Here is a 27,040-nt window from a genome sequence, read left to right on the forward strand (position 1 = left end):
ACACACATGGTGCACGGCAGCAGAAATGTGACTCTGTTCTCTGAAAGCTCACCAGTTATGCAAGACCTCCTGCCTGTAATGAATAAGAATAGTCGATTGTGTAACCAGTTCAGTGATTTGATACAGACAGATGCAGATCTTCACCTAACCGGATGTTGCATTGCAGTCAGCTTCAACATGTTTCAGTGGCAGTCACATTCCCAAGCACGAATAGCACTCCACCACTAACCAGTTGTTCTTGTGGGACAGCTGCAATGGCTCAAAGTCCCTCCCCACTGCCAAAACACACACATCTATCGAGACGCACAGGAATGTCTCCCCAGTGCCCTGCACAGCTATACGCCAGTTCTCTTCGTGCTTGCTTTATTTTGAATGTTAAGCGTGTGTCAGACAGACTCCTCCATTGAGACGCCCACTTTTCTCGCACCTCCTCGCCAGTCCAGTGGGGAGTGATGACTCAAACCTAAATGAGCCTTTATTTCTCTCTCATTATCTCTCCCCGTCTCAATTCGACAAGAAGCATTTCACCCTGCTGGGTGTACTTTCCTGTGCACTTAATGCTAAAAGTCATCAATAATGACTCAGACCTCCACATTACATGCAATTTTCTTCTACTTTTTTTTTTTTTAAAGCTAGGTAGGCTGCTCCTTGATCTGATCTGCACAAAGGAATATTTCTCCTTTGAGATGTGATGTGTGGAATGAAATCTCCCTGCAGTGAAAGACGGAAAAAAAAACTCCAAATAAGGTAAATTTTATTGAACAAGATCTATTTAATGTATCTCTGGGGATTTTAAGCACGTGGCCACCACTCTTCTCTACTGTTACCCACACTTTGTCTTTAGGTCCTACATCTGGTATCTGAGTTCATATTAATGTGAAGATTAATAGATTTCACATATTACAAGATGTGAAATCTTGTAATATCAGGTTCACTTGTACACAAGGACAGTCTAGGGGTCACTCTGAGCTTTAAGACCATTTGTCAACAGGTTTGGGTAAGTTTAACTATTTGTTTGGGAATCCTCACTAGTAAAGCACGTAACCTGATGAAGGCCTAAATGTGGATGCTTATTGCTTACTGATTTGTTCAAATTAAGACTTATTATACTTATTATATATACTTATATACTTATTCTAATAAGACATTATTTAGAAGCTGTGTATGTGTTGAATCTCTACCAAACATCAACCTTGATGGAGCCATTTTCACTCTCCAACAATCTCCAAGCAGCTCTGGGTCAAGGTTTGGGGTCAGATGGATTATTTTGGAAATGGCTAAACTTGGATTTATAATAATAGGTGAAAGGCTTAAAGGTTGGGAGGGAAAAAGGTAATCTGTGTTGGGGGTGAGGTTAAGTGTAAAAGTGAAAATATTAAAAATAAGATTTGGGTTGAGGATGTAATGGGTTTTTGAGGGATGGGAAAGCGTGAAAGTTGAGGTTTGGTGTTGAGAAAGTAGGATGTGACTGTGAATAGATGTTAACTTTTCACAAAGATAGAAGATGAAAATGCGTGTGTGGGGAAGAGGGGAGTCATCACATGACTCAGCAGTCAGTGTTTATACCGATTAAATCCAGGCACGACTGCAGGATCACACGCATTAACACACACCGCTTTCTTTTTCCTTTAAAAAGAAAAAAAATTAAAGAAAGGTATCAGGACGACGCCTGTCCAAATATGTCCACCCAAGTCCCAGACCTGCCAGCTTCGACTGCCCATAAATCAAAAAGTTAAACCAATGCCACTAATTTAACTTAATCCTAAATAGAAATCAGCCTGTGCTGTTTGTGTGTATGTGAGCAGACCCTGAACAAAGAGCGCTGCTGGCTGACAGAGGGTTGGGTCTGCTCTCCCGGCTGCAATTTTCAGACACAGGACCAGAATCGGAAACAAGGCAGCAGCAGCAGGAGGAGCAGGCTCGGTAAGGAAATGTTTTGACGCTTTTTAAGGAAAAGCTTTCTATATTTGCGCAAATTTCAAAGTCGGGTGGACCAGAAAAGAACACGACTGCGGACGAGAAGCGGGGTTAGGTTTATCAACCATCACCAGAGTGAAAGGAGTTATTAAAAACCGAACACAGCCCCGTATCAAAGAAGTTACAATCACTTAGTAACTTTTTCATAGATTCCTTGCGCACCCATGCTTTAATCCATTTTTTAGAGAACGGTACCCTGCTTTTAAAAAATATATATTAGTATTATTATTATTACCCATGGTGGATGTGGACTCGAAGGTTCACGGACATTTGTCCGAGATTTTTCAGAGAAACGTCAGGGGGATCTCGGTGTTTGGTCACCGGTTATTTCAGAGCCAGTGATCCTCCCGGCGTCCTGACGTCAATTTATAAGGACCCAGCAGCATCAGAGCAGCAGGCAGGCAGACAGCAGGGGCTGAAGGGAAGAAAGACAGAGAGACAGGGAGAAGCCGGGCCATGCTGTTCTGATTCTTCATTAATTGCAAAGCTTCCTGGTAGGATTTTGCTTGTATTTCTTCTCACTGTCCATTTATTCGTTTTTTATTTTTTAGGCTTTTCCTTTCTGTCGGAATGTGAATCAGATTAAACCCGCTGTTGGTTTTTACAGTGGCACAAATAAAGCTGAAATTGTCACGCTAAAGGGTTTTTTTTCCCCGTGGGAGTGGGCTTTACTGTAATAGCGAACGGTTTCTGTAGCAGCAGATAGTCAGGGTGTTTTAGTGTTACAGATGAAACCAGGCTTTCCCCCTGCCGTGTGCGCTCCCGCTGTGTCCACCGCAGTGCTTCGGCGAAGCGCTTCTGCCTGTCCATTTGGGTTTTTATGCCCGGATGGTTAAACAAAACTGGGATGGAGGCAGATAATCATCACCATTATTATTAAAGTATTATCTATACCCTGCCTAACAGGCTGAGCTGGTCGCCAGAAGCCCTGTGATGAATTAGATGAAGGGGGATTCCTCGGCACTCTTGATTTTTCAGCAGTGAAAGCAGCACCTTCTATTTCCAGCTACAGCATCATTAAATAGTGTTCACAGTAAAACCCTAATGGATGCAGTCCACTCTGCACCTTTGCCAACTCAAATATAACCTCTCCTTCAGCGTAGTATCCATCTTAAGACTCTAAAGTAGTCTTGTATCTCACCAGTGACTGACAACAGCCTGAGCTGAAGAGGGGGTCCCATTCCTGAGAGTGCCAACATGGGGAAGGACTACTACAAGACCTTGGGCATCCCCAAGGGCTCCAACGAGGAGGAAATCAAGAAGGCCTACCGGCGCATGGCGCTCCGCTTTCACCCAGACAAGAACAAGGATCCTAGCGCAGAGGAGAAGTTCAAGGAGATCGCAGAAGCCTATGAGGTGCTGAGTGACCCCAAGAAGAGGGTGGTCTATGATCAGCTGGGAGAGGAAGGTAAGGAGAGGGTGTTCTGGGTCATTTGAGTGCAAGGGGTCAGAGAGTGCAGGCTTTGTTAGTGAAGCCTTATTAAGCCGGGGTTATGATGGATTAAGTTGTTATTGAAATAGCTCAGGAACCATCTCATATCGCAGCTTGGTGGGTTTCAGTCACTGAAGTAATAATGCCGTCTCTTCCATGTTTTCATGTTTATGTGCTGGCACATGTTTAATTTTCTGTTGTTGTCTTCGGTGTCAACAACACTTACCAGCTCTAATACCTTATAGTCTACCTCAGCTGCCCGTAGAGTGTGTATGTAACTCTGTGTGCGTGTCTGTGTGGTGTGCTAGATGACAGACAGATGGCATAAGACTATTACGTGGTTCAGATATGAATAGCAGCGACTGCTGTAGTTTGCATTTGTGGGTGTTCTGTGCATGTGTCTCTGCTGAAAACGTGTGCGTGTAAGTGTGTGTTTCTGTGCGAGTGTGTTGGATGGAGTGACCTGAGTTTCTCCAACAGCAGTGCTTTTGGAAGACCGGTGATGCTGTGGGATTTTTCCCACCTACGCGGGCACCACTCTTCTCTCTACTGTTACCCACACTTTGTGTTTAGGTCCTACGTCTGGTATCTGAATTCATATTATTGTGTGTATTTTGGCTGGTGGGTGTTTGAGTGTGTGCATGTGAGGTCTCACGTTCTTGTTCTCTTTCTCTCACTCTCTTTTTTTAAATCTCTCAGGCTTAAAAACAGGAGGCAGCAGCTCTTCGGGTCCTCCCGGAAGTTCATCGTACCACTACACTTTTCATGGAGATCCCCATGCCACCTTTGCCTCCTTCTTCGGTGGCTCCAACCCCTTTGATATGTTTTTCGGCTCCAACCGCAGTCACAGTCGCTCCAACGGCTTTTCCTTCCACAACGACCACAGCAATGACACGGAGCAGGACGCGGAAATGGACGAGGATGATCCCTTTACCCATTTTGGGAGGCAGTTTGGCTTTCCGGGGGGGATGAACAATGGCTTCCCAGGGGAAGGCCGCAGGAGGAGAGGCGTACCATCAGAGCGCCTCGGGACCAACCGAAAGCAGCAGGATCCTCCGGTCGTCCACGAGCTGAAGGTCTCGCTGGAAGAGATCTTCCACGGCTGCACCAAGCGCATGAAGATCACGCGCCGCAGGTTGAACCCAGACGGACGGAGCATGAGGACGGAGGACAAGATCCTCAACATTGTCATCAAGAAAGGCTGGAAGGAGGGGACCAAGATTACTTTCCCAAAGGAAGGGGACGAGACCCCTGAGAACATTCCCGCCGACATAGCGTTTGTGCTTAAAGACAAAGGGCACGCCCACTTCAAAAGAGACGGTTCCAACATAATCTATAACTGCAAGATCAGCCTAAAAGAGGTGCGCCTGTCTCCTTCGATTTAACCTCCCTCTCTCATCTGTCTTGTCTTCTGATTTTCCCTCTGTCACCAGTTGAACTCTCTTTGTTGCTGTTCTACATGTAGTTGTAGATAATGCTGCCAAGCTTCTGATGTTGATTCCCAGTGGAGCAGTCCCAGGTTAATTTTTAATGAAGATGTGCAAAGTTTGAACTAAAAATACAAATTATTCATGTCATTCAGCCCAGAGAGGTGTGTCTGTAATTTAACAGTGCTGGGTGGGTGGTCATATCAAACATACCAAGGTGGGAGAGTGTGTGCATCAGTCTCTGCCACTGCAATGTGATAGAGGAAGCCAGAATGTGGTGTATTTGTGCGACTGGCACAAAGCCATTATCCTCACTTGTTCTGCACACTGTATGAAAACATATGCATCAATACATAAATAGACACACAAGCACAAAGCTGCACACAAGCAAGTGTGTGTGCACACACTCTCCATCTTCAAGCATATTTGCCAACACACTCCGTTAAAGACGGATTGCAGTGTGACATTGGTGATGATCCAGGCTGTTATTACTGTGACTGGCAGGACATTTAATTAGAGGGCAGAGAGTCCAGCACCAGCTCTGCTCTGGCTCTATATTAGACAAACTTTAATGTTTCTAATAGCGTTGCCACTCACTGGCCTGCTCTCAGCGTGATCTGCTTAATGGCAGGTGTTCTCAAATAGCTGGAGATGTCAGGGGAGATGTTGTTTTTACTCAACTCGGGCCTGTGTTTTTTGTTTTTTTTTGTTTTGTTTTTTTAGCAGGTTTCCTCTAAAAGCAGCACTGACTCTCGCACCGTGCAGTTAATGCGCTGGAAAATAAGTGCGTCTGCACACGGAAAGACAATGAAGCCTAAGTTGACGAGAGCACATTAGAGTTTGTTGAGTCACATTAAGCAGGGGATGGTACTTGATCAAACCAGCACAGTGATTAGGTTTGCACTGCAGAACTCCCACAGCTAAAACCCTCTGCTCCCACAGCAGCCAGATAAGAGACTTAATTTCTGACGCAGCTAAAGTTGATATGAGGAAGCGAAGGGGAACTGTGGCTGGGATGTGTGTGTCGGGGGGGTATCTAGGGAATATTAGGGAAGTGGGTCAGATGATTCAGTATCCAAAGCAAATAAGAGCTCATATTCCACTGCTCTCTTGAAGATGTGATGCTAAATACTGCAGTAAAATCACAGCACCAGATGCATGCCGCATGCTAGAAAACCTACCACGCATAATGTGGCAAATGTTATCCAGTTCTTCAGTAGAGAATATAGCTTCACGAATCAGATGATTGATTATATTAGCAAAAATCTCTGCAAGTGCTCATTACAAAGTAAAAACCAAAAGGGGTGAGACTGAGGCATGCTGATATTTGCAATCGCCTTTCTGAAGCAGGCATCTCTATTTAGTCATATTTTTGGCTGCTGTATGAGTCTCCAGATATTTGGCTGTTCAGTTTTGCTTTCTGCCTGAAGCATGCCCTGATCAGCGGCTCAGTTTAGTGTCTCCAAGTTTGTTTGGCTATGCTATAAACTCCTGGGAGACATTAGCAGAGGTAACATTCAGCCCCGCTGTCTTTTCACAGTTACAGTCAGAAGCAATTTGAGAGTTTACCTCAAATATGACACACTGGCTTCCCTGAAACCAGTCTATATTGGGATCTGTAGGTAGGCTCTATGGCAATAATGAAGCCTCTGAGTTGTCTAGCTCCTGTCATTGCTGTAAAATCCACATCCAGGACAACTGTAGCTGCTGGGCTCTGAAGGCAGCGCGGACAGCTTTTTTGCAGCTCTCTGGCAAATAACTGCTGAATCTATGGGAGTAAGACAGCATTTGCATTTTGCAGCATCTGTTGTGTGTAGCATTAGCAACCAGTATTTCAGGACAGGCTCTGTGACAGGCGGCCCACACTTGTAAGGACACTTCGGACTATGAGCACGCCTTAAGCTGGCTCTGACAGCTAAATGTAACAAAACTGTTGGGTTTTAACAGTGAAAGTTAACATTAGCATATGGCCCTCAGTAATACAAGTCTAGAAAATGTTCTTTCAAATATAGCAAAAAGTGACTGTGTGTCTGTGTCAGTTTCTAAAGCCTTGTCTGTGCTGAGGCTTACGCAATCAGTGGGCCCTCGGATCAGCTGGCAATGTGTGTTGAGCGTCATGGCAACCTGTCTGTGTGCGAGACGTGTGTTAGTCAATGGAGCTGTCCATAACTGAAGGATGAGCCACTGCTCTCCACTGCAGTCAAAGAAATCACCCTCTAATGTATGTGATGGGTTAAAGGATGATGATGATGTCATGGCTGGAAAACTTGGTCCTGTGAAGCAGCTGCTCTCCAGGCCACATTTACACCCCAGTTTCTTTTCAAAGAAACAGGCACAGCCTGAAAATCTTCCAATTAGTACAATAGTGTCTAAGCGCATGGATTGGATCTTGGAGCTATTATTCTGGGCAAAAATCACAATTACACCAGAAGGGGATAGAATTTATACATCTCTAGCTATTGAGTATCTTAATCCTTCAGGGATTTGATCTTTTATGATACCCAGGTGATATAAGTGATCTCCCTTTTTATATCTAGCACCACTATAGTTACCTGTACTAGATGCACACTCACTGCTTTATTAGGTAGGTATGTAGTACTGGATTGGACACGCTTTTGGTTTGCTATAAGTCTGCTGGAAACAGAGGTGCTGGAGATTTTAGTCCATATTGACATGACAGCATCAGACAGATACTGCAGATTTGTCAGCTGCACATCCATGATATGAAATCCAGTTCCACAACATCCCAGAGCCACTATGTTGGATTGAGAAAGCCATTTGAGTACAGTGTTTAAGAATCCTGTATTAGATTATTTGAGCTTTGTGACATGGTGTGTTATCCTGCTGGAAGCAGCCATCAGAAGACGGGCATACTGTGGTCATAAAGGGATGGCTGTGGTTTAAGTGATGCTCAGTGGGTACAAGCCCAAAGTGTGCCAGGAAAATATCTCCCACACCAGCAGCGTGAACGGTTAATAAAAGGAAGGATGAATCCATGCTTTCATGTTGTTCATGCCAAATTTGGACCCTACCATGTGAATATCGTGCCATAAATAGAGATTTATCAGACTGAATGTTTTTCCATTCTTCTATTGTTCAATTTTGGTGAGCCCTTGTAAATTGTAGCTTTAGTTTTTTGTTCTTAGCTGACATGAGTGTGGTGTTCCTGCTGCTGTAGCCCATCTGCTTCAAGGTACAACGCGTTGTGCATTCAGAGATGCTCTCTTGCATACCTTATTTGTAATGCGTGGTTATTTGAGTTGTTTTTTCCTTCTTATTAGATCAAAGCACTTCTCTGCTGATCTCTGGCTTCGACAAGACATTTTCACTCAGAAAACTGACACTCACTGGATATTTTCTCTTTTTTGGAACACGGCCTGTAAACACTAGGGATGGTTGTGTTGGAAAATCCCAGTAGATCAGCAGTTTCTGAAATATTCAGACCAGCCTGTCTGACAGCAACAACCACGTGTCACGTTCAGAGTCATTTAAATCACATTTCTTCCTCATTCTGATGCTCTGTTTGAACTGCAAATGCATTGAGTTGCTGCCATATCTAATAAAGTGGCTGGTGAGTGTATTTCATCAGCCTTAGCTGTAAATGCATTTAAAAGTAGCACAGTAACAATAGCAACATGCTGTTAAAATTGGTCTATACCTGATGAACAGTAACATTTTTTTATCTCCTCGGCTAAAGGTTAATGGAGCCAGTAACAAATGGCATAAGAGAGCCGACCCTTTAACAACTTTAAAATGTTTAATTTTAATTTCTATATCTTTCTTTGTCTTAGAGTAGTTTGAGGAATCTCCAAATTAAGCTTCTGTCTCCCCGTCTTCATTATTTAACCTAACCCTTTAGCTCACAGTGAATTCTACTGCTGGTCATTCTCACTGGTTTTCTCTCTCTTTTCCACACCTTTTTATAGTATTTATTTACTGTTTTATTTGTAGTGATGTATTTTTCAAGTGTTATATTTAAAGAAAAAAGAAAAGGGAAGTCCATTCACACTGTTGTGGATTTAAATAGTTCTTTCCATTAAGTGCAAATCTGGTGAATGATGCTCACTGGAAAGCCTGTGAAGTCGTGATAACCGGAAAGTCTCTGTGTTTAGTTTAGCGCTCTCTACACGGACTGGATGCATCAGGCACTGTGATAAGGAGGTGAGGCATGTGAGTGAGTGTGCGTCTGTGCATGTGTGTGTTTGTGTGCATGTGGGGATCTGACAGGCCCTCCAACTATTTACGAGCTCAGCCGATTCCTGCCTCACTTCATTAGTCCCAGCTATGAGACCGTTGCTAAAATTAGTCCCCTGTGCAATGTGAGGCCCTGCAATGCTGACACACTTACACACACTCCCTAACACACATGCACACACACACACACACACTTGCAAACAAAGACTAGAAAACTTTCCCACTGCCAAGTCATGTTTTCCTAAATGTTCCTGTTCCAAATACTGCTCTTTCGACCCCCGCAGTGCTGTCAGTACAATTTCTTTTCTTCACATACTTTTACACACACCACACCGAAAGCACAACAAATACTGCCTCCCGATAGCGTACTGGGGGAAGATATGAACACTGCAGACTTTAACGAAACATTACATCACCGAGATATTCATGGATTTGGCATTTTATTCCTATTAATGATATTAACCCTTTCAATCTCCTCTCTTCTCCAGGCGTTGTGTGGCTGCACAGTTAGCATTCCCACGCTGGAAAACCGCGTTATCTCCCTCCCTTGTCACGACATCATCAAGCCAGGGACGGTGAAACGACTCAGAGGCGAAGGCCTGCCTTTTCCAAAGAACCCTTCACAGCGTGGTGACCTCATCGTGGAGTTTTCGGTCCGTTTTCCCGACAGGATCCCCCCTCAGTCCAGAGAAATTATCAGACAACACCTCCCCCAGTCCTAGAAAGACACATCTCTAACTCCTCCACCACAAACTCCAGACTAAACCTGAGGAAAAAAACTACACTCCTTCATCTACTCCTTCTTTGTTTGTAGTTACCCTCATGTCCCTGTGAATGAATACAGCTTTGAACATGTGCTGTGATAATTTAGGGACTTCACAAAAGGAAGAATGGCAGTATCAGGATGTAAAGTACTCATATTTATTTTGTCTTTCAGCCCAAACGCGCGCGCACACAGACACACACAGACCCACAAATACACACACACAAGCACCCTGAGCAGCAGAGCGGTGCTGAGGATGGGCTCAGCACGATTCTGGTTTTTAAGGGAACCTCTTTTCTTAACTGTTTTATACGGATTTATCAGTGGTTTTATATGCCGTCCGACTCTGATCCTCGTCTTTTTGTGATAGGATAAAGCGTGAAATATTTTATAACAAGAACAGGATTTTGTTTTCCAAACATGTCAAAAAAGGATTGCTTAATGTTTACATTAAGTGTACCAGCAGCTTCAGTGGTTTTTAGCATAGCCTTTCCTTTGGCACATGCCAGAGTTTTTCTTCTTTTTTCTCCCCCATGCTTTCAATCTAATAAAGAATTATGCTTGAAAATCTGTAGGCCATTAGTATGATCTGTCTCCCCTAAAATATCCCTAGACGTGCAGTGCCACAGAGCTCTAAAAACTCTTGCATTACTCCAATAATATTAGCATAGTTTAGCTGCAATGGAAGAATCTGGGAATGACAATCACGTAACTGTAACAGCAGTGTAAGTTTAGATATCTGCACATAATATCGGTGCTTTCCCTTCTGAGCTGTGAACTGAATAGCCTGGCTCAATATCTGAGGGACATTTAGGTGCCTTAGCCCGGTGTCACACCACATATGTGAACACACATACAGGTCACACTATAATAAAGACAAATAGCCATGAACACAACACATGATGCCCTATGCTGTGTTAGGCGTTACCACCAGGACCTGGTAATTTTAAAAAAAACGGTAAGCAAGCTATGTAAAGTAATTCACCTTACTGTACTGTATGTAAGAAGGATCATTTATAGGAAGTGATTTGATACAAGACTGATGATTTTTGCCAATTCGTCTTTGTAAAGTGCCATACAAGTAATTGCTGGATTTCCCAGAGGAATGCAAGCGTGACGTTAGACCGATTCCTGTGGGAAAGCCAGCTTTGTTGTGGGATATTCTGCTTTCTCTTGTGGCATTTGAAGGCCATGTCTCGGTGCTACTGTGAGCAATGCCAAAAAGTAGACCGCATTGTTGTCTACTTTTTTGGTTACATGGAGTCCTCAGTTTCCGATGTGATAAATGCCTCTGTTCCCTAACAGCTGTACATCAAACGTTACAAACTGTACGTAGTGCAAATAGAAAAACTGTTCTCTGTCTCAGCTGCAGGGGACGCCCTTGAGCTCTTCCTCGCTGTAATTTGCAGCAGTGGTGAGAATATGTGTGGGTTATGCTGACAGTCCTAGTAGGTCGAATAAATGAGGTGTACAGGAAAATATTTGAATGCTTCGTGTTTGATAAATTCTCTTTTATATTGTGAAAGACAAAACTATAAGATATGTTGTTGTTTTTTTCTCTTTGGGGAGAGACTTGAATGACTTGTGTGATGGTCCTGTGGCAACAACCAGGCTTAACAAGTGCTGCTGCTGCTAATCAAAGACTCACTTACACTGCTTATTGTGCATATGCCAATATCTATGAATTTTTCAAAATGAAAACAAATAAACCAAATGTGTGAAGTTTGCTTCATTTTCATTTATTGCTGCTTGAGAACAAGTACCAGTTCCTAATAACATTCACCTCAAAGTGCTTTACAGTCTAAGAAAAACTGATAATCTCAGAACTCCTATGAGCAAGCACTTGGCAACAGTGGGAAAGAAGAAAACCTCAAGGAGGGGGGAGGAGAAAAGACCAACATGCAACATTATATAAGATTAAAACCTTTCTCAGCGCACAACAGCAACAACAAACATACCTTAACCTGTTAATTTTGCCTCTTTTACACCACCACAGTGGAGTTTAAACCAGGCATAAAGATGTTTGAAGTGCAGATTCTCTGATTTCATTAAAGGGGTTTTACAAAACACCTCCATTCACTGCTTAACAATTATGACCATTGGCTGACAACCAGTTTCATGTCCAACTGAGGCCTGTTTTCTCATTATTCCAGGATAAACCGTAATATGAGATCCAAGGATATATTGATGGAAATGAAGGAGGATGCCATAAGACTGAAAAACCAAATACGAGTAGTTTTCACTGTGTTGTAGACCTTCTGTATTTATTTTCATAATCAAATGTAGACGTTTGAAGAATAGGCCTACCAGAGAGTGTTCTTGACTTTGTTAGATGTTGTTTCTCTTAACCATGCACACAATTCTGTCTTTGAGCACCATATTTGTCTCCTGTGGTACCTCAAGCAAGTTCATCACTTGGAGTCCATTCCAACTCCATATCTTCTATCTGCACCATTTATCATTAAATAACAAAGGAACAGATCTCACCTGGCCATGAAACTGCGTGTCAGACGATAATTTTTAAGTATTGGAAAATGGGAGACTATAAATGGCTGTAATTTCTTAAAAGTTAATGCAATACTTTTGTAAAATGCTTTGAGTTAAAGCTAAAAATTTGCACTTCAGTCACACTGTTCGAGTTCTGTTTGATCTGAAATCTTCTGTGGTTGCGTACAGAGGCAAGAGTGGACAGCATAGAAAGACATTCACGGGTATGACCAATTTAGAATCGTTACTTAAGTTTGACGAATGTTATTCGGACCCTCAGGAGTACCATGCAGGCACAGGGAAAACATGCAAGCTCCACACAGAAAGGCCCCAGCCATCCAACATGAACCAGTAACTGTCTTGTTAACCACTTTACCACCGTGACACCTGCCTGTCCTTACCTTGCTTGCAAAGTTAAAATTGTTGGGTTTTGTGTATTTGTATTTTTGCTTTGCGCATGAAGGCCACTGTAATACATTTATCTGACAGTTTTTATTACAGTTGTAAGGTTAACAAGATCCATCAAGATTTGTTCGTGTAATCTTCAGTCATGGTTTTGTTTAACTTCATGTTTGAAGACTAAATTATCCGACATTTCTTTAGAGAAAATAGTCAAAAGAATGTAAACAAATCTCTGTATCAAAACTATTTTTTCATCTTCCCTGCTGCATTCATCTTCTCAGACGTAGATAGATGGATAGATTATTGATTTGATTGGGCATTTAAGGTTAGCAAGATCAAAACTGGAATAAGACTCCAAATTCTGAAAGTAATATGGAAGTAAAAATTGAGCAGCCACCAGCACCTCTAAACAAATAAATCTGCCTTGTGACCCTGGTCATGAATGTTTAACAGTGTGCATGGTGGAATTTGGACATTTTCCATCAGCCGTAGTTACAGATAAACATATGAAGACAGACTGACCTCAGCGTGCTAAAATTCTGATGGACTCAACCTTCAACTGATCACTGGTTCATCTTCTGAAGCAATTCCAGGTACGAGAAGAAAGACTTTTTATTCAAATGCTGGTTGTGTTTGATGGTTACTGGTTTAAATGTTTTCTCCTGCACCCTGGGCAGAGCAAAGGGAAGGTGATCTGTGCTGGGAGATCACGTGAAACAACTGCAGTGCCTGATGAGCAAAGTCTGTGTGTGCGCCCCACATGTTGAGGATAAAACAGGCAATTAGTGAACCATGGAAAGGCTGCCTGAGATGTGCTCCAGTAACTCTGCACTCTGCACATCTAGCCGCATCAGCCATTTCTTGCGACGGGGCTGAGTTCACAAAGAGTTTATATTTTCACCGAAACACAGTTTTAAGCTCAAATGGCAAAAGAACAGCTAATAACAGAAAAGTGGGTCAGCAAGCAAGACGATTGCTTGTTAAAGGAATTTGCATATGTAGAGTATATGATTCATACACATGACCCCAGCTGTAGTGCAGATCATGAACTCATATGTGTTTTAATCAGTAACTCAGTGTTAGGACTTGGTCATGATGACCAGACAACTAAGCCTCATATAAGCTCGCGAGTGAAGACCTCACACACTCCTCTTTGTCTTTTCTCCGCCAGGTTCTCAGAGTTGGAGCATGAACACCTTTGTGGCTCTCTCGACACGGCAGAGGATGCCCGTGATTGGACTCGGCACATGGAAAAGTACCTCGGGACAGGCAGGGACATAAACACTCACACAGAGTTAGCAGGTCCAACAAATGTTTTTGGACATGGTGGAATTTTAAAGCTTACGTCTGTCTCTGTGTGTTCTCAGGTGAAGCAGGCGGTGCATACAGCTTTAGAGTGTGGATACAGGCACTTTGATTGTGCTGCTGCTTATGAGAATGAAAAGGAGGTTGGAGAGGCTCTGGCTCTCTGGGTGGGTCCAGGAAAGGTGAGCTTTGGTGGTCTTTTAATCAGCTCCAAGTGCCTTTATTCTCTTCACGTCAGCCACATCAGTAGGCTGGTGTGGACATGTGCCATAAAAATACATACAAAAGTAAAAACTACAAATATTTAGCCGAACTTTTCAAAGCAATCCACATGCTTTCTTGACTCAGAGCTTTAAAAGTGAGCTTTAGAATGATATTAAGAATTGTAGGAGCTATCTGCTGGACCATGTAATAGGGTAGCCTATCAGACACATGCAGTGCTACTGTGAGCAAATTTATTATTATTATTATTATTATTATTTATTTATTTATTTACAATTAAATAGAATTTCCTGGCAGTTATTTCATGTTTCAGGCTTTACAGTGTTAACTGATAAATCTACTGACATTCAGATAAAAAACGGATAAATATTTTCAGTTTAGTCACATAAACAAACAAGATATCTGCTCCTTATCTTACCTGTGAAGTGTTTTTCTGTTGATTGTTGCTGTTGTTTATTAAACCTGAGGGCCACTGCAGGGTTAGAGATGTATGACAGTTTTAGTTATATTTCTGAGGTTAGGAAGCTCTGCCAAGATGTTTTTTCATCTATACTTCTCTCGTGGGTTTTTTGTTGCTTTTTGTTTGTTTTTTTCAAATAAATTTCAGAAACCCAAATAACATAATGTTTCTTTAAAGAAGAGTCCAAAGAGTGTATACAAATCACTGTGTCAGCAAATGGTTTTGAAGAAGTGGTTAATATTTGGTCTGTAAGCCAAAACATGTAGATGAAGATTGGTTTTAACATAGGTTCAAGTCTGCAGTTCACTACCATCAGGCTCAAACTTGTCACTGTCTGTAATGTGCCCTGTTCAAGTGTTTCCCTGTATTCAGAGCAGTCATTGGTTTGTATCCGTGTCATACTTTCCGCTCCAGGCTCTGCAGCGTGAAGAAGTGTTTGTGACTTCCAAACTGTGGAACACCAAACATGACCCCCAGGATGTTGAAGAGGCATGCAGGACCAGTTTAGCAGATCTGGGTCTCTCCTACCTGGACCTTTACCTCATGCACTGGCCCATTGCATTTCAGTGAGTGACTACACACACTCAGTAATGTTAATACGTCTCCATCTGGCTGTAACTGAGCAGAGATTGAATTGTCACTTTACCTGAAGCAGCTATTCAGGTGTGGGCGTTTCAGGAGGGGGAAGGAACTGATGCCTCGAAAGGAAGATGGAAGCATTTGTTACTCTGACACACACTACAGGGATACTTGGACTGCCATGGAGAGCCTCGTAGATAGAGGGCTAGTCAAGGCTATAGGTCTGTCCAACTTCAATGCCAGGCAGACTGATGACATCATAAGCATGGCCAGACACAAACCTGTAGTAAACCACGTGCAGCTACATTTTTTCAGCTCTGTTCAAACAAGTCAGTAAACTGTACCTAATAATTGTGTGTCTGTGTTACAGGTTGAATGCCATCCATATTTGTCTCAAGCAGATCTCCTCTCACACTGTCGGTCAGTTTAATGATTGTTTAACATTCAAACTGGCAGTCATCCTTTCTGAGATTAATATGTCAAAGTAACAGGTTTCACACCTCCATCTCAGCTCAGTGGGAGTTTGTGTGACAGCTTACAGTCCTCTGGGCAGTGGAGACAGACCCTGGGCCTCCGCTAATGAACCAAGTCTGCTAGCAGATCCTTGACTGGGAGCCATAGCCCAAAGATACAAGAAGACACCGGCCCAGGTTATACTCCGGTAAGGCAGGAAAACTCAAAGTAATACAATCACCACTAATCCCTTTAACGGTGTCCTCCATTTATTTGACTAATCACATGACTCAATGACTCATTTGCAGGTGGCACATTCAGAGGGGTGTTGTGTGTATTCCCAAAAGCGTGACGCCTTCCAGAATCCAGCAGAACTTGAACGTGTTTGACTTTTCCTTGTCAGAAGAGGACACGAAGAGCATTGAATCCTTCAATCACAACAAGCGTTTCATCGCTCCAACAGTCGAGGTAAGTCACCAAGTCTCCTTGGCACCTAAAAACAATTCTGAACTGCTTCTTCCCCCAGAGCCTAAATATTTAGATGTTTATATACCAAAGCATGAACTATTGTAGTCTCCCTCTGGAGAAGGCTCACAGCTGGTGATTTCAGTAGGTCTTGGATTTTAAACAGTTTCTCAGAAGTGTTTGGAGTTAGTTGGGTATAGTAGTACATTAATAGGCAAATTATTAAAATAAACCATTAACTACAATTTGCATTTGTTTCTACAGAGAGAGAGTGTGGAGAGATGCTGAACATCCTCATTTCCCCTTCCATGATGCTTACTGAGTCTCTAGCAAAGTCGATGTATACTTTTTAAGAAGAGTTGTCACTATGATTAATTTCATAGCAATTTTAGTTCAGTAATTTTGATCAATTTTCACCCCCGTTACATTTTCAGTATGGGGGAAGTAAAAAAAGAAAGAAAAAAAAAAAAAAAATCCAAGCAGCAGTGTTTCTCTCACAGTTACAGTAACACTGTGTGGACAGAAACTGAACAGTATCTTAGCCCAGTGACAGCACTACTGATCACGTCTTTATACTTTCACTCTGCTGGCAGCAGAGAACAGACAGATCTCATCAACTACAAACTGCCCTGTAAAGAGTTTTAGTGTCTGGTAGAAGAAGTAGGAGGGGGGGGAGGGGGGTGAACCAAACAAAAACTTTGTTACATGCCGTCTTTCTGCAAGATTTACATCTCTGTCAAACAGGCAGATAAATGGCAAATAATACCAGGTACCATAAATGCAGATGATTTAACCTCACTCTGATGAATCAAGTATCTGTTTAACTTAATTTTGTAATGCCTAATATACAAGCAATAAAAAAGCTTAATAGAAACTGACAACAGTTCTGTTTCGTGAGATTTTATTTTCCAACAACATAACCTTGACAAATTTGTAATACATTATATGCTACTGTTTATTTAAAAAAACAAAACAAAAAAAGGAAGTCATTAGCAATATGTTTGTGTTTTTTTTCACTTTTCTTTCTAGCATAGAATTCCATCACTATAGTCATTCATGTTGGTTGTGATATACTGAGAATGAGGCCACTCAAACATCACCCCCCACCCCAGGAAAAAGAAATCCACAGTCAGTTTTTCCACCTTCCAATTCCAACATCCCCTTACCCCACCCACATCAAAGCCAGGGCAAACCAAGCAGCTACATGCTTTCTCCAAGGGGGGAAAAAAAAGAAAAAAGAAAAAAAGAGGGGAAAAAAAAACAAACCATACAAAAGAAAAAAAAGGAACACATGAAAGAAGCACAAAGTCCTAAAAATGTGGAATCTGGTGAGATTTGTACAGGTGTGATCCCAGTACTGACCACTGTGGGGCAGTGTATGTTTATCCATACAGGTCATCATCATTATCTTCATTGAACACTGGACCGGTGCCAGTTCCACCAGAACCATGGCTTGGACCACTGCCGCCTGCAGCACTGGAGGGAAACCTGAAAGGAAACATTTTTATTTATTCTTTATTCTTACATTCAGAGGAAACTTCTCCAGATATCCTTTAAATACACAGCTGGTTTCAGCTTTTGAGTGTATTAAAGAATCTACTCTATTCAAAATAGTCATATTACAGTTAGAGCTGGGCGATATAAGATTTTTTTCATATCATGATATGAGCCACTAAAGCATTTAAGTTTCAAAATAGAACAAACAAAACAGACTACTAAATTGTCACTTAGAAACAAAATATTAATTCTAAAAATTAATCTTAGTTTATTTTACAGAAGAAGAGACAAAATTGACTAACTTATATAATATTGCTTTGGAAGTGCTGTCTGAGATAAATGTTTATGTCAACGGAGTTGGTAACAAGGATCCATTACCTTAATTAGCTGCTTGAATCCTTCATTTTCGACCGTGTTTATTGGTAGCATGTCTTTAGCAAGACAGTAAGCTGTGGCATTCGTTATGTTGCTATGTCTCTCAGCTTTTTTGTCATATGGTAAGACGCTGGAGAAAGCAGACTTAATTGACTGTTGCTGCTTCGCAGGGATTCCCCTGGTTGTTTTCGATGACGAATTAGCGCTTTCAGTCAGAGATTGAGCGTGCTCTAGTGGGTGACACTGCTTCAGTTGATAAAAAAGGTTTGTTGTATTTCCAGACTTTGTGGGAACATGCTTTTGGCGCAATTTACAGTGCGTGTTACTCTGTTTTTTGGTCAGACTTCAAATAGCCGAAATACCTCCACACTACGGAATTTCTCTGGCCTTTCCTTTCGACAATCTCTAGTTTCATTTTTCTATCGAGAAAAAGTTATTTCGCAATACATATTGTTCTATCGCCCAGCTCTAATTACAGTACAATCAATGAGAACTTAGAAGGAATAGCATCCACATTAATGGTTCTTTTCTGCAAAACTTAAAACTACATGACTTTCAAAATTTAGTATGAAATGAAAGTACCTGAAGCTGCCAAAGCCACGGCTCTGCTGCAGTGTCTGAGCGAACATCTCGTATTTGCGAATGTCATTGTCACTGACGGAGCGGCGAGCAAATCGCATTGCCTCTTCAAAGTGGTCCTTCCTGATCTCCGGTACAGGATCATCCTCTTCTACCTCCTATGAAATCAACATTTTATACATGAGAGATCAGAGGCAGCAGCATTGCAATAGTTTGAAGATGCTCATCCTGATATGAAAAAGTGAACACGGAGATAAAACAAGTGCTGACCATAGCTGATGGGTTGGTCTGCCTCTCCCTCTCTCTGCGGATCTCGTTTTCAATGCTCTCCCTGATGGCCAGTTTACACGCCCGCTGGCAGATCTCTGTGAGATCAGCTCCAGAGAAGCCGTTGGTCATCTTAGCCAGGAAGTCCAAGTCCACATCCTATCAAACGGAGACAATGTCAAATTTTAACTTCTATTCAGTTACAATTAGTAAGTCACATTTTTTGTTAGCTACTTTTGGCTGCTCCCCTTGTCACAAGAGGGCCATCATATTGGGCATCTCTGCTGAGGTTTCATTTGGCAGTTTTTACACCAGATGCCACTCCTGATGAAACCTCAAAGGGGACATTTCTATTAATGTTCTAAATTGCTTGTAAGACCATTTCTTAACATCTATCATTGTTCTAATAAACAATCCTGAAGTAATTAGAAGCAAATTTTAAATTTTTAACAAAATGACAACATTTTACAGGAATTCAGCATCAACTGTTTGTATGCTACTTTATGCTACAGTAACTACACCAAGAAAAAAACAAACAAAAAAACAACACAAGAGTTAAGTGGGTATGTCAGTTGTGTGAGTAAGTAGCAGCTTTGTCACCTTGCTGATGGGACTCTTGCGGAGGTTGGCCTTCAGGATGCTGACCCTGCTCTTCTCGTCAGGCAGGGGGATGTAGATGAGCTGATCCAGACGGCCAGGTCTCAGGATGGCAGGGTCGATGATGTCTGGTCTGTTTGTGGCTCCAATGATAAAGACGTTTTTCTTGCTTGACATTCCATCCATCTCAGTCAGGATCTGGTTGATGACGCGGTCTGCGGCTCCACCGCCATCTCCCACGTTGCCACCACGGGCCTTGGCTATGGAGTCCAGCTCATCAAAGAAGAGAACGCATGGGGCTGCTTGACGAGCCTACATGTAGAAGATGAGCACACACATCAAATATACAAAGAAATCTGTCCTATCCAGCACCAAACTGTTAAATGTGACAACTCTGATTTAACAACATTCAAATTCTCTGACATCCAAATGCAACGACAGATATCCTACAAAGTCTCACCTTGTCGAAGATCTCTCTGACATTAGCCTCAGACTCTCCAAACCACATAGTGAGCAGCTCAGGTCCTTTGATAGATATGAAGTTTGCCTGGCACTCGTTGGCAATGGCTTTGGCCAACAGAGTCTTACCACATCCAGGGGGACCATAGAATAGCACACCCTTGGATGGGGTCATGCCAAACTTGAGGAACTTGTCTGGGTGCTCCACTGGGTACTAAATTAAGTACAAGTAAGGGGGGAAACAGTTAGAGACAACACTAAGCCTTCAGTTTACAATGTATCAGTTGTTTCAGACATTTCTAAATGAGGCTCATACCTGCACCAACTCTTGCAGCTCCCTCTTGACATCATCCAGACCACCAATATCCTCCCAGGTAATGTTGGGAACCTCAACAACAGTCTCTCTCAGGGCTGATGGGTTGCTCTGGCTCAGAGCCCACTGGATAACAGAGTTGATCGTGTTAGTATTGACGCCAAAAGGCAACTACTGGCTATGTGAATACCATCTTAGGCCGGAACTGCTGAAGACATCAGACATGCACTTTCTTGAACACAGAACCTGGCATAGCCCCTAATGAAATTTGCATCAATCCAACTCCAGACTCAGATACATAGTACTGTCCCTACCATGACAGCAACCCTGTATGTAACAGTAACCCCAGTTAACGAAGGAGTATCAGATTGCTTACCTTGAAGTCATCCATGGTGACAGCAAGAGAGTTCATGACTTCAGCATCAATGGTCTCATCCTCCAGGTCAATCAGGTCCATCTTCTTCCTAATGGCCTGCAGAGCAGCCTCAGAGCACAGAGCTGCCAGATCTGCACCCACATGCCCGTGAGTCTCATTGGCTACCTAAAATTGGAAACAGAGAGCTCAACACTTAGGAATTCTTCCCTAGGTTTCCAAGCAATGTGCCTTACGTGTGACAAAGACCTACATCTGTAGCTTTATGCAACTCAGCTACTTGATAATGGATGACTGTGTCACAAGGAACAATTATAATACACTGAATGCCAGGCCAAGTACAGTCACTAAGGTTAGCTTGGGAACTGAGTAATGTGAAAGTAGCTCTTCATTAGATAGTATAACAGCAGATTAACAATAGTTACATATAATTACTTAAAACATGTAGTACAATTTTACTTCTTAGTCTCAGGCAATAATAACCATATGGCTATACCCATCGTTCAAGGAATCCGTGTGTTGTATCTTTAAACCACACCAATTACAAGAAAGGAGTTATGTGTACAAACCTGTTCCAAGTCAACATCATCAGCCAGCTTCATGTTCTTGGTGTGAATCTGGAGAATCTCCAACCTTCCAGTAGCATCAGGGATACCAATGTCAACTTCCCTGTCAAAACGCCCTGAAAGTGACAAAGATTAAACCCAAGTATTAGTTTTAATGAGAAACCGTTACATGAATAAGATTATTAAAGTCCAAGAGTAAACTCAAAAGTAAAACTAGCTGTTTATTTAAATACAAACAAGAAAAATTGTTTTTTGCATTGGTGCATACACCATGTTTCAGGAATGTGGAAACATGGTGTGGGAATTCATGACTGATGTGTTTGCACAGTAACAACCCATCTTAACTTCCTGTTGAGCACATATTGCAGCTGATGCATCCCCCCATCATAGTTCACTGAACATTGTTAAAATAAATAAATAAATAAAACATTTACACCCCATGTTTAGCGCCTCGCTAACAGAGAAGTACAACACTATCTGCTGATGTTACAGAAGTATTTTAGTATGAAGACCAGCATAAATCATTCCATTTAACAGCATTCATATTTGAATGTTCAGAAAACATCCATGTCTAACTCTTTGAAAAGCCTTTGTTAGGATGTTTCTGACAGCTTTGACAAACTGAAGTGCAGAGTTGTGAGAAAGTGACCCACAATTAAACTGCAGACCCCACAAAATCAACACACCAGCAGTTTTAAAACTGCAACGACAAGGTTTTAGGAGGCATTCAAACAGTACTCTTCATGTTATCTAAAAATCTAACAACTTCATGTGCACGAATCTGTTCAAGTAATGATTTAACTTGAAAAATTATATTTTAATTTGCCTGAAGAGAAGCTGTAACGAACATATTCTGACACTGCTGAATATTATGCAAAAATAAATACATAAATAAATGATTAAAGTCTTAAATTTAAGCCTAAATATTGTTTAAAATTACTCTTCACACAAATTTGTAGTGAAATGGTGAGATGTTATAAATTAAATTGCTGGTGTGTTGCTGACTTAACATTTTATGACAAACAGACACACACAAAGTGGATGTTTCTTTAGGTTTTGGCCCATAAAGTAAATTAAAGACATGCTTTAAATACAGTTTACCAAATCTCCTGAGAGCCGGATCAATGCTGTTGGGTCTGTTGGTGGCAGCCATGACAATGACATGAGCTCTCTGTTTCAGGCCATCCATAAGAGTCAGAAGCTGAGAAACAATGCGCCTCTCCACCTCTCCATGAGTCTATTTAAAAAAAAAAAAAAAAACAGGACATTTTAAATCCCATGTAGAAATTAGAGTGCTGACTGAATTAGAGTACTTAATCAGGTAGTCATCAATACGACAGAGTTTTGGTTCAGGTCGCAGCTGCTAGATTTTTAACACAGTAAAAAATAAACTTCAATAAATACATAAATAATTGCTAAACATTTTGTTTTCATTTCCAAGGTCTATAAACTTTTGCATTTATTTCACAAGAGTCACATAATAAAACTGACTGTGTGTGTGTGTGTGTGTGTGTGTGTGTGTGTGTGTGTGTGTGTGTGTGTGTGTGTGTGTGTGTGTGTGTGTGTGTGTGTGTGTATTTAGCCACCTATTCAGTTCCATGATCTTGCTTACCTTTTCTCTCTTTGGAGCAATTGCATCAAGCTCATCGATAAAGATGATGGCAGGAGCATTCTTTTCAGCTTCCTCAAAGGCCTTTCTCAGGTTACTCTCACTTTCTCCAGCCAGCTTACTCATGATCTCAGGGCCTAAGACACGGGCAAACAGTTTGAAAAGCAACCCCACCCATAGTATCAGCTACTGATAGGACTCTCATAAATACTCATTTAAATCAATCACAGACATTAAAAAACAAAAACAGCAAACCCTATCTAAATCCACTCCAGCATCAAACAGTCCTAACTAGGATTACGTAGGTATAGAAGAAATAAATTAACGTTCACACCATTAATCAGAAAGAAGAAAGCTCCCGTTTCATTGGCCACAGCTCTGGCAATCAAAGTTTTTCCAGTTCCAGGGGGTCCGTAAAGCAGAATTCCACGCGGTGGCTGTAAATAAGGGGGGTGAGGAATGAAATCAAATTTAAGACAAGATTTTTTTTCTCTTAAATTGAAAGTATTTTATGACTGATATAAAGGCGGCAGACTGAATCTCTTTGAACTTTGAACCTCTCGTCAACCATTACATGAAACAAACTGAAACTCAAACAAAATATAGAAAGCACTCTTACTATACTTTGATGAAATACTAGAAATGCATACTAGATATGATAAGCATAGCACAGCAGCCCAAAAAAAAGAACAAAAAATAAAACAAACAAACAGAAAAAAACAACAACACACATACACACAGATGAAGAATACTCTAAAAGTCCGTGTCATTACCAGTAGGTATTTTCCACAGGTCATTCCTGCACAGGTATACTTTTACTGGAACAGATTAGGATCTCTAGGCTGTATAAATTGTTTAGCTGAGTGGGAAAATTGGCCTCATTTTTTTCCAAAAATACAGTTAAAATTCTTACTTTACAATTCTAGAAGAAAGCTAAACCGGATTTTCAATTTACATTTTTTTAAGTTAACTTAAAAAAAAGAAAGAAAGAAATAGCCCCAGCAGTCTCACCTTGACTCCTATGGCCTTAAACAGGGCTGGGTGCCTGAGTGGCAGTTCCACCATCTCTTTGATCTGAGCCAACTGCTTCCTTACTCCTCCAATGTCATCGTAGCCCACTTCATTCAGGGACTCTTCCTCATCCTGCATGTTCAAACACAAGCTGTTCACATTTTTGTGCAGTTGATTTTTTCCATTTCTTTTCGGTACAAGTTAAACCACACACAGTTGCTGCTACCTACCTCTCTCCGAATTGGCTCTCCCTCACAGTGAATGACAGTATCAGGAGCAACGATGCAGTAAGGGGATGGGTCAGTCTCTACCACCTTGAACTCCACAGCACGCATTCCTCCTCTGACCAGGAAAATGTCACCTTGACAAGGTAAAAGTTGAAAACATACAGTTTCAATAGAGTGGTAAGCTGGTGTACCCTGAAAGAGATAAAATATGCAAATAAAACCTCTGGTCTGACAAAAGAAACTGGTACTCACCTTTGCGGATTGGCCTGTAAGCCTCCAAGAAATATGGCTTCAGGTAGACCTCAAACAGGTTGCCAGTAATTCCTTCTACTGTGTCATCTATTGGAAGAACATGAATCCTCTTTCCATACTTCACATCAGGACATGGCTGAATGCTGAGGGAGATAATAGCCTTAAAAACACAAATTTTTCAAAAGTTGTTAAATTTTTTTTTATAAAGTTGTGTGCTTTTACATACCTGATGACGTCACCCAGGCGGACCCTCAGATTGTTGCGGACCACCCTGTTCATGCGAACTTTTTCGTCAGAACAGGTGTCATCAGACAGCACAATACACACAGTCTCGCGCCTCTTCTTTCCTTTCATCAGCACTGTGTCTCCACGGAAGAGCTGCAGCTCATCCATTTTGGTCTTTAAACACATTAAACCATTATTTTGTGAATATCAGTGTTACTACCTTTCATGACAAATCAAAGTCTTGAACTTGTTAATAAAGCGATAAACCATTCCAACTATTTACCTGAGAGAGGGAGACCACGCTGTTGTCTTCATTGATGGATTCATCAACAATCAGTCTGTTGGGTCTGTTCTTCTGTTTCAGAATTGCAGTTGCAAGATCATCATTTTTGGATCTATGAGGAACGCAAAATAAAAAGGTCAAACACAATATTTCAGTACCTTTAAGGTCTCATGTGTAGTTTCCACCACTGAAGGAAAAAAAAAGTGCTGACCAAGTCAAAATTTGAGGTTACCATCTCAAAATCTTGATTTTTTTCTGAGATAATCAATTGAAATGTTAACGACGCTCTGCCTGGCAATTTTTTTTCAAGCCCACGCATATTATATACATTACAATAAATAGAAAAGGAAAACTAGTAAATAAAAACAGTCAAATGTTATCATTACCATGTCATAGAACAAGTCAATTTTAAGTGTAGTAACATCATTAATAAAGTTGATGAAACTGGCTCAAAAATTACTGTGCACACTGTGAAACTTGTAACAGTTTCTGGCTTTGTCTTTGGGGAAATGCAAAGCACTTTTTTCTACCCTGTTTTGAAAGAAACTTTAATAATGGAGTCAATAATGTGAACTCCTTCAAAAGTTGCTTGTGCAACACTGTAAAAACCACACTGGCATGTCTAGTACTCAAATGGGAGTTCTTGTACAATAAAATTTTGGTACCTTGTGTTGTTACTGCAAATGCTTAAGTTGTGTACGTCAGTGTATTGTTTGTAGACTTTTATAATGACCCACAGAAATAAGTATTATAAATGTAATTTACAGGATGTGGCAGAAACCCCCATTTTATATTCCATGCCCATGTTTCTACATTAACTCTTGTAATTAAGCACTTATGACCAACTTTGAGGTATTCAGTGCAAACAGGTCGTTTACACAACTCGCCGATTGTGATTCAGTGCTACATACGGATAATTCACGCCATCATTCGTACATTCAAAATATTAAAATAAAATATATGGGTATAATATCACCAATATGATTCTGTAAAAGTCCGGGACAGTTTATATGGTTTCTCTTTCATGTTGTTAGCACGCTAACCGTAGCTTTTGCGCTAACACACTGGCGAGTAAGCGAGCCCAGATGACACAGCAAAAGAATTAGAAAAACTTTGTTAGCTAGGTCCTCCCTAAGCACTCATGCTACAAATGTAGCGTGAGTTTTCAGACGTTAGCTACCAACGTAATCGTGGGGTACATATTGCTTACATGTATTATTTCATTACTGTTCAGCTAACGGCAAATAGAATCCAACTAAACTGAGAGGCATTTGAAATGAGTGTCCAACACTGTTAGCCTGCTAGCTTGTTTGTACTGTGCAGCTATAGCTTTAAAGATAGCCATTTAGCTGCCTAGCGTTTTCTTTACTAAAGCCTTTAACAGGTAACATGGGTTTATGCCATTTACTGAGCTCATTTATATTCGCTGTAATGAAAATCTGATAACCAATCTAAAAACGGGCCATTCACCGGTGGGTAGGCCACTGTGTCGGTATGATGTGTGATGGTGGATGGCTGTGGCCTTGCCAGTGCTGCTAAGCTAATGTTAGCATTCAAACACGACAGCGATGACTGCGCTTTGTCACACAGCTGGCTAACGCTCAGCACCGTTAACCGGTCAACGACAACGGCCTGAATGACAACAGTTAGACAAATGTCAACAATCATAGGGAATTGTACAATTGTGAGAACTACACTGTTACGTTAACCAACGGACAAAAGTGCGGAGGATGAAGTGACTGACCCCATTAGCTACCCTGTTAGCAATGTATTAGCATTCCAGCTAACTTTAATAAACTAACGTATTTTAACTTACATTAGGTAATTAAAAGGGATTTGTTGGTTGGTCTTTTTTTCGAAATAAACATTGTCTGAATACACTATGATAATTATACTCACTCCCCTCCCGAAGCCATGGTCGTCCAACCTGGATTACAATTAATAAATAAATTCTAGCTAAATGTTTAAGAAGCTTAACCGGTTCTCTGCTCAACCTTCTCTGTGATTTCACGCGAAAGAGCAGCGGTTTCCGTGCTTTCTTTACACTTATACCATGAACTGGATGCATCCTTCATTCTGATTGGCTAGCGGTTGTCTGTCAAACCCATCAACCAATCAAAAAATTGGAGTTTGTTGTTACCGAGTCTTTTGGACGAAGGTTTTTCTTCTTATTGGTCCTTCGACTGAATTCAGCCACCCAATTAACTTTCACCGCGTTGATATAGAATAATCACCAAAATA

General features: G+C 41.4%; 3 protein-coding genes across 5 annotated transcripts; 2 read left to right on the forward strand and 1 right to left on the reverse strand.

Moving 5' to 3' along the window:
• The first annotated feature begins 338 nt into the window (after positions 1–338).
• dnajb5 (DnaJ heat shock protein family (Hsp40) member B5) lies at positions 339–11,509 on the forward strand. 3 transcript variants are annotated; one of them, XM_080894087.1, is made up of 6 exons: positions 339–747; positions 1,806–1,923; positions 3,122–3,385; positions 4,109–4,770; positions 8,949–8,997; positions 9,519–9,638. In XM_080894087.1, the coding sequence occupies exons 3-5, from the start codon at positions 3,175–3,177 to the stop codon at positions 8,988–8,990; spliced, it is 915 nt and encodes a 304-aa protein (XP_080750213.1). In that variant the 5' UTR covers positions 339–747; positions 1,806–1,923; positions 3,122–3,174; the 3' UTR covers positions 8,991–8,997; positions 9,519–9,638. The 3 variants fall into 3 exon arrangements, with proteins under 3 accessions (XP_080750213.1, XP_080750211.1, XP_080750212.1); XM_080894085.1 differs by lacking the exon at positions 8,949–8,997 and having other exon boundaries at positions 9,519–11,509; XM_080894086.1 differs by lacking the exons at positions 339–747; positions 1,806–1,923; positions 8,949–8,997 and adding an exon at positions 2,339–2,471 and having other exon boundaries at positions 9,519–11,509.
• Positions 11,510–13,870: 2,361 nt separating this feature from the next.
• akr1a1a (aldo-keto reductase family 1, member A1a (aldehyde reductase)) lies at positions 13,871–17,308 on the forward strand (the record flags this gene model as incomplete). Its single annotated transcript, XM_080894659.1, is given in 9 exon segments — positions 13,871–13,951; positions 14,050–14,169; positions 15,084–15,235; positions 15,348–15,543; positions 15,619–15,668; positions 15,760–15,853; positions 15,857–15,909; positions 16,010–16,169; positions 16,435–17,308. Coding segments are annotated over 9 exon segments (960 nt in total). The 3' UTR covers positions 16,489–17,308.
• vcp (valosin containing protein) lies at positions 17,051–26,857 on the reverse strand. Its single transcript, XM_080894654.1, has 17 exons — positions 26,699–26,857; positions 24,800–24,911; positions 24,518–24,690; positions 24,292–24,434; positions 24,043–24,173; positions 23,813–23,944; positions 23,136–23,238; positions 22,805–22,938; positions 22,294–22,429; positions 21,196–21,308; positions 20,630–20,794; positions 20,257–20,379; positions 19,942–20,154; positions 19,485–19,793; positions 18,888–19,043; positions 18,621–18,775; positions 17,051–17,654 (listed from the first exon to the last, which is right to left on the reverse strand). The coding sequence occupies exons 1-17, from the start codon at positions 26,713–26,715 to the stop codon at positions 17,549–17,551; spliced, it is 2,421 nt and encodes an 806-aa protein (XP_080750780.1). The 5' UTR covers positions 26,716–26,857; the 3' UTR covers positions 17,051–17,548.
• Between the last annotated feature and the right edge of the window lie 183 nt (positions 26,858–27,040).

The sequence above is a fragment of the Rhamphochromis sp. 'chilingali' genome, assembly GCF_963969265.1.
Source record: "Rhamphochromis sp. 'chilingali' genome assembly, chromosome: 10".
Classification (NCBI taxonomy): domain Eukaryota; kingdom Metazoa; phylum Chordata; class Actinopteri; order Cichliformes; family Cichlidae; genus Rhamphochromis; species Rhamphochromis sp. 'chilingali'.

Excerpts from the sequence above, each read along its gene's own strand:
- vcp (XM_080894654.1), bottom strand. Across the intron at positions 22,939-23,135 it reads TTTCTTCTTTCTGATTAATG|GCCCTGAGATCATGAGTAAG; the intron begins GTGTGAACGTTA and ends CCCGTGTCTTAG. Across the intron at positions 20,380-20,629 it reads TCACCATGGATGACTTCAAG|TGGGCTCTGAGCCAGAGCAA; the intron begins GTAAGCAATCTG and ends TCTGTTATCCAG.
- dnajb5 (XM_080894085.1), top strand. The coding sequence starts at position 3,175 with ATGGGGAAGGACTACTACAAGACCTTGGGCATCCCCAAGGGCTCCAAC. Across the intron at positions 3,386-4,108 it reads TGATCAGCTGGGAGAGGAAG|GCTTAAAAACAGGAGGCAGC; the intron begins GTAAGGAGAGGG and ends TAAATCTCTCAG. Across the intron at positions 4,771-9,518 it reads GCAAGATCAGCCTAAAAGAG|GCGTTGTGTGGCTGCACAGT; the intron begins GTGCGCCTGTCT and ends TCTCTTCTCCAG.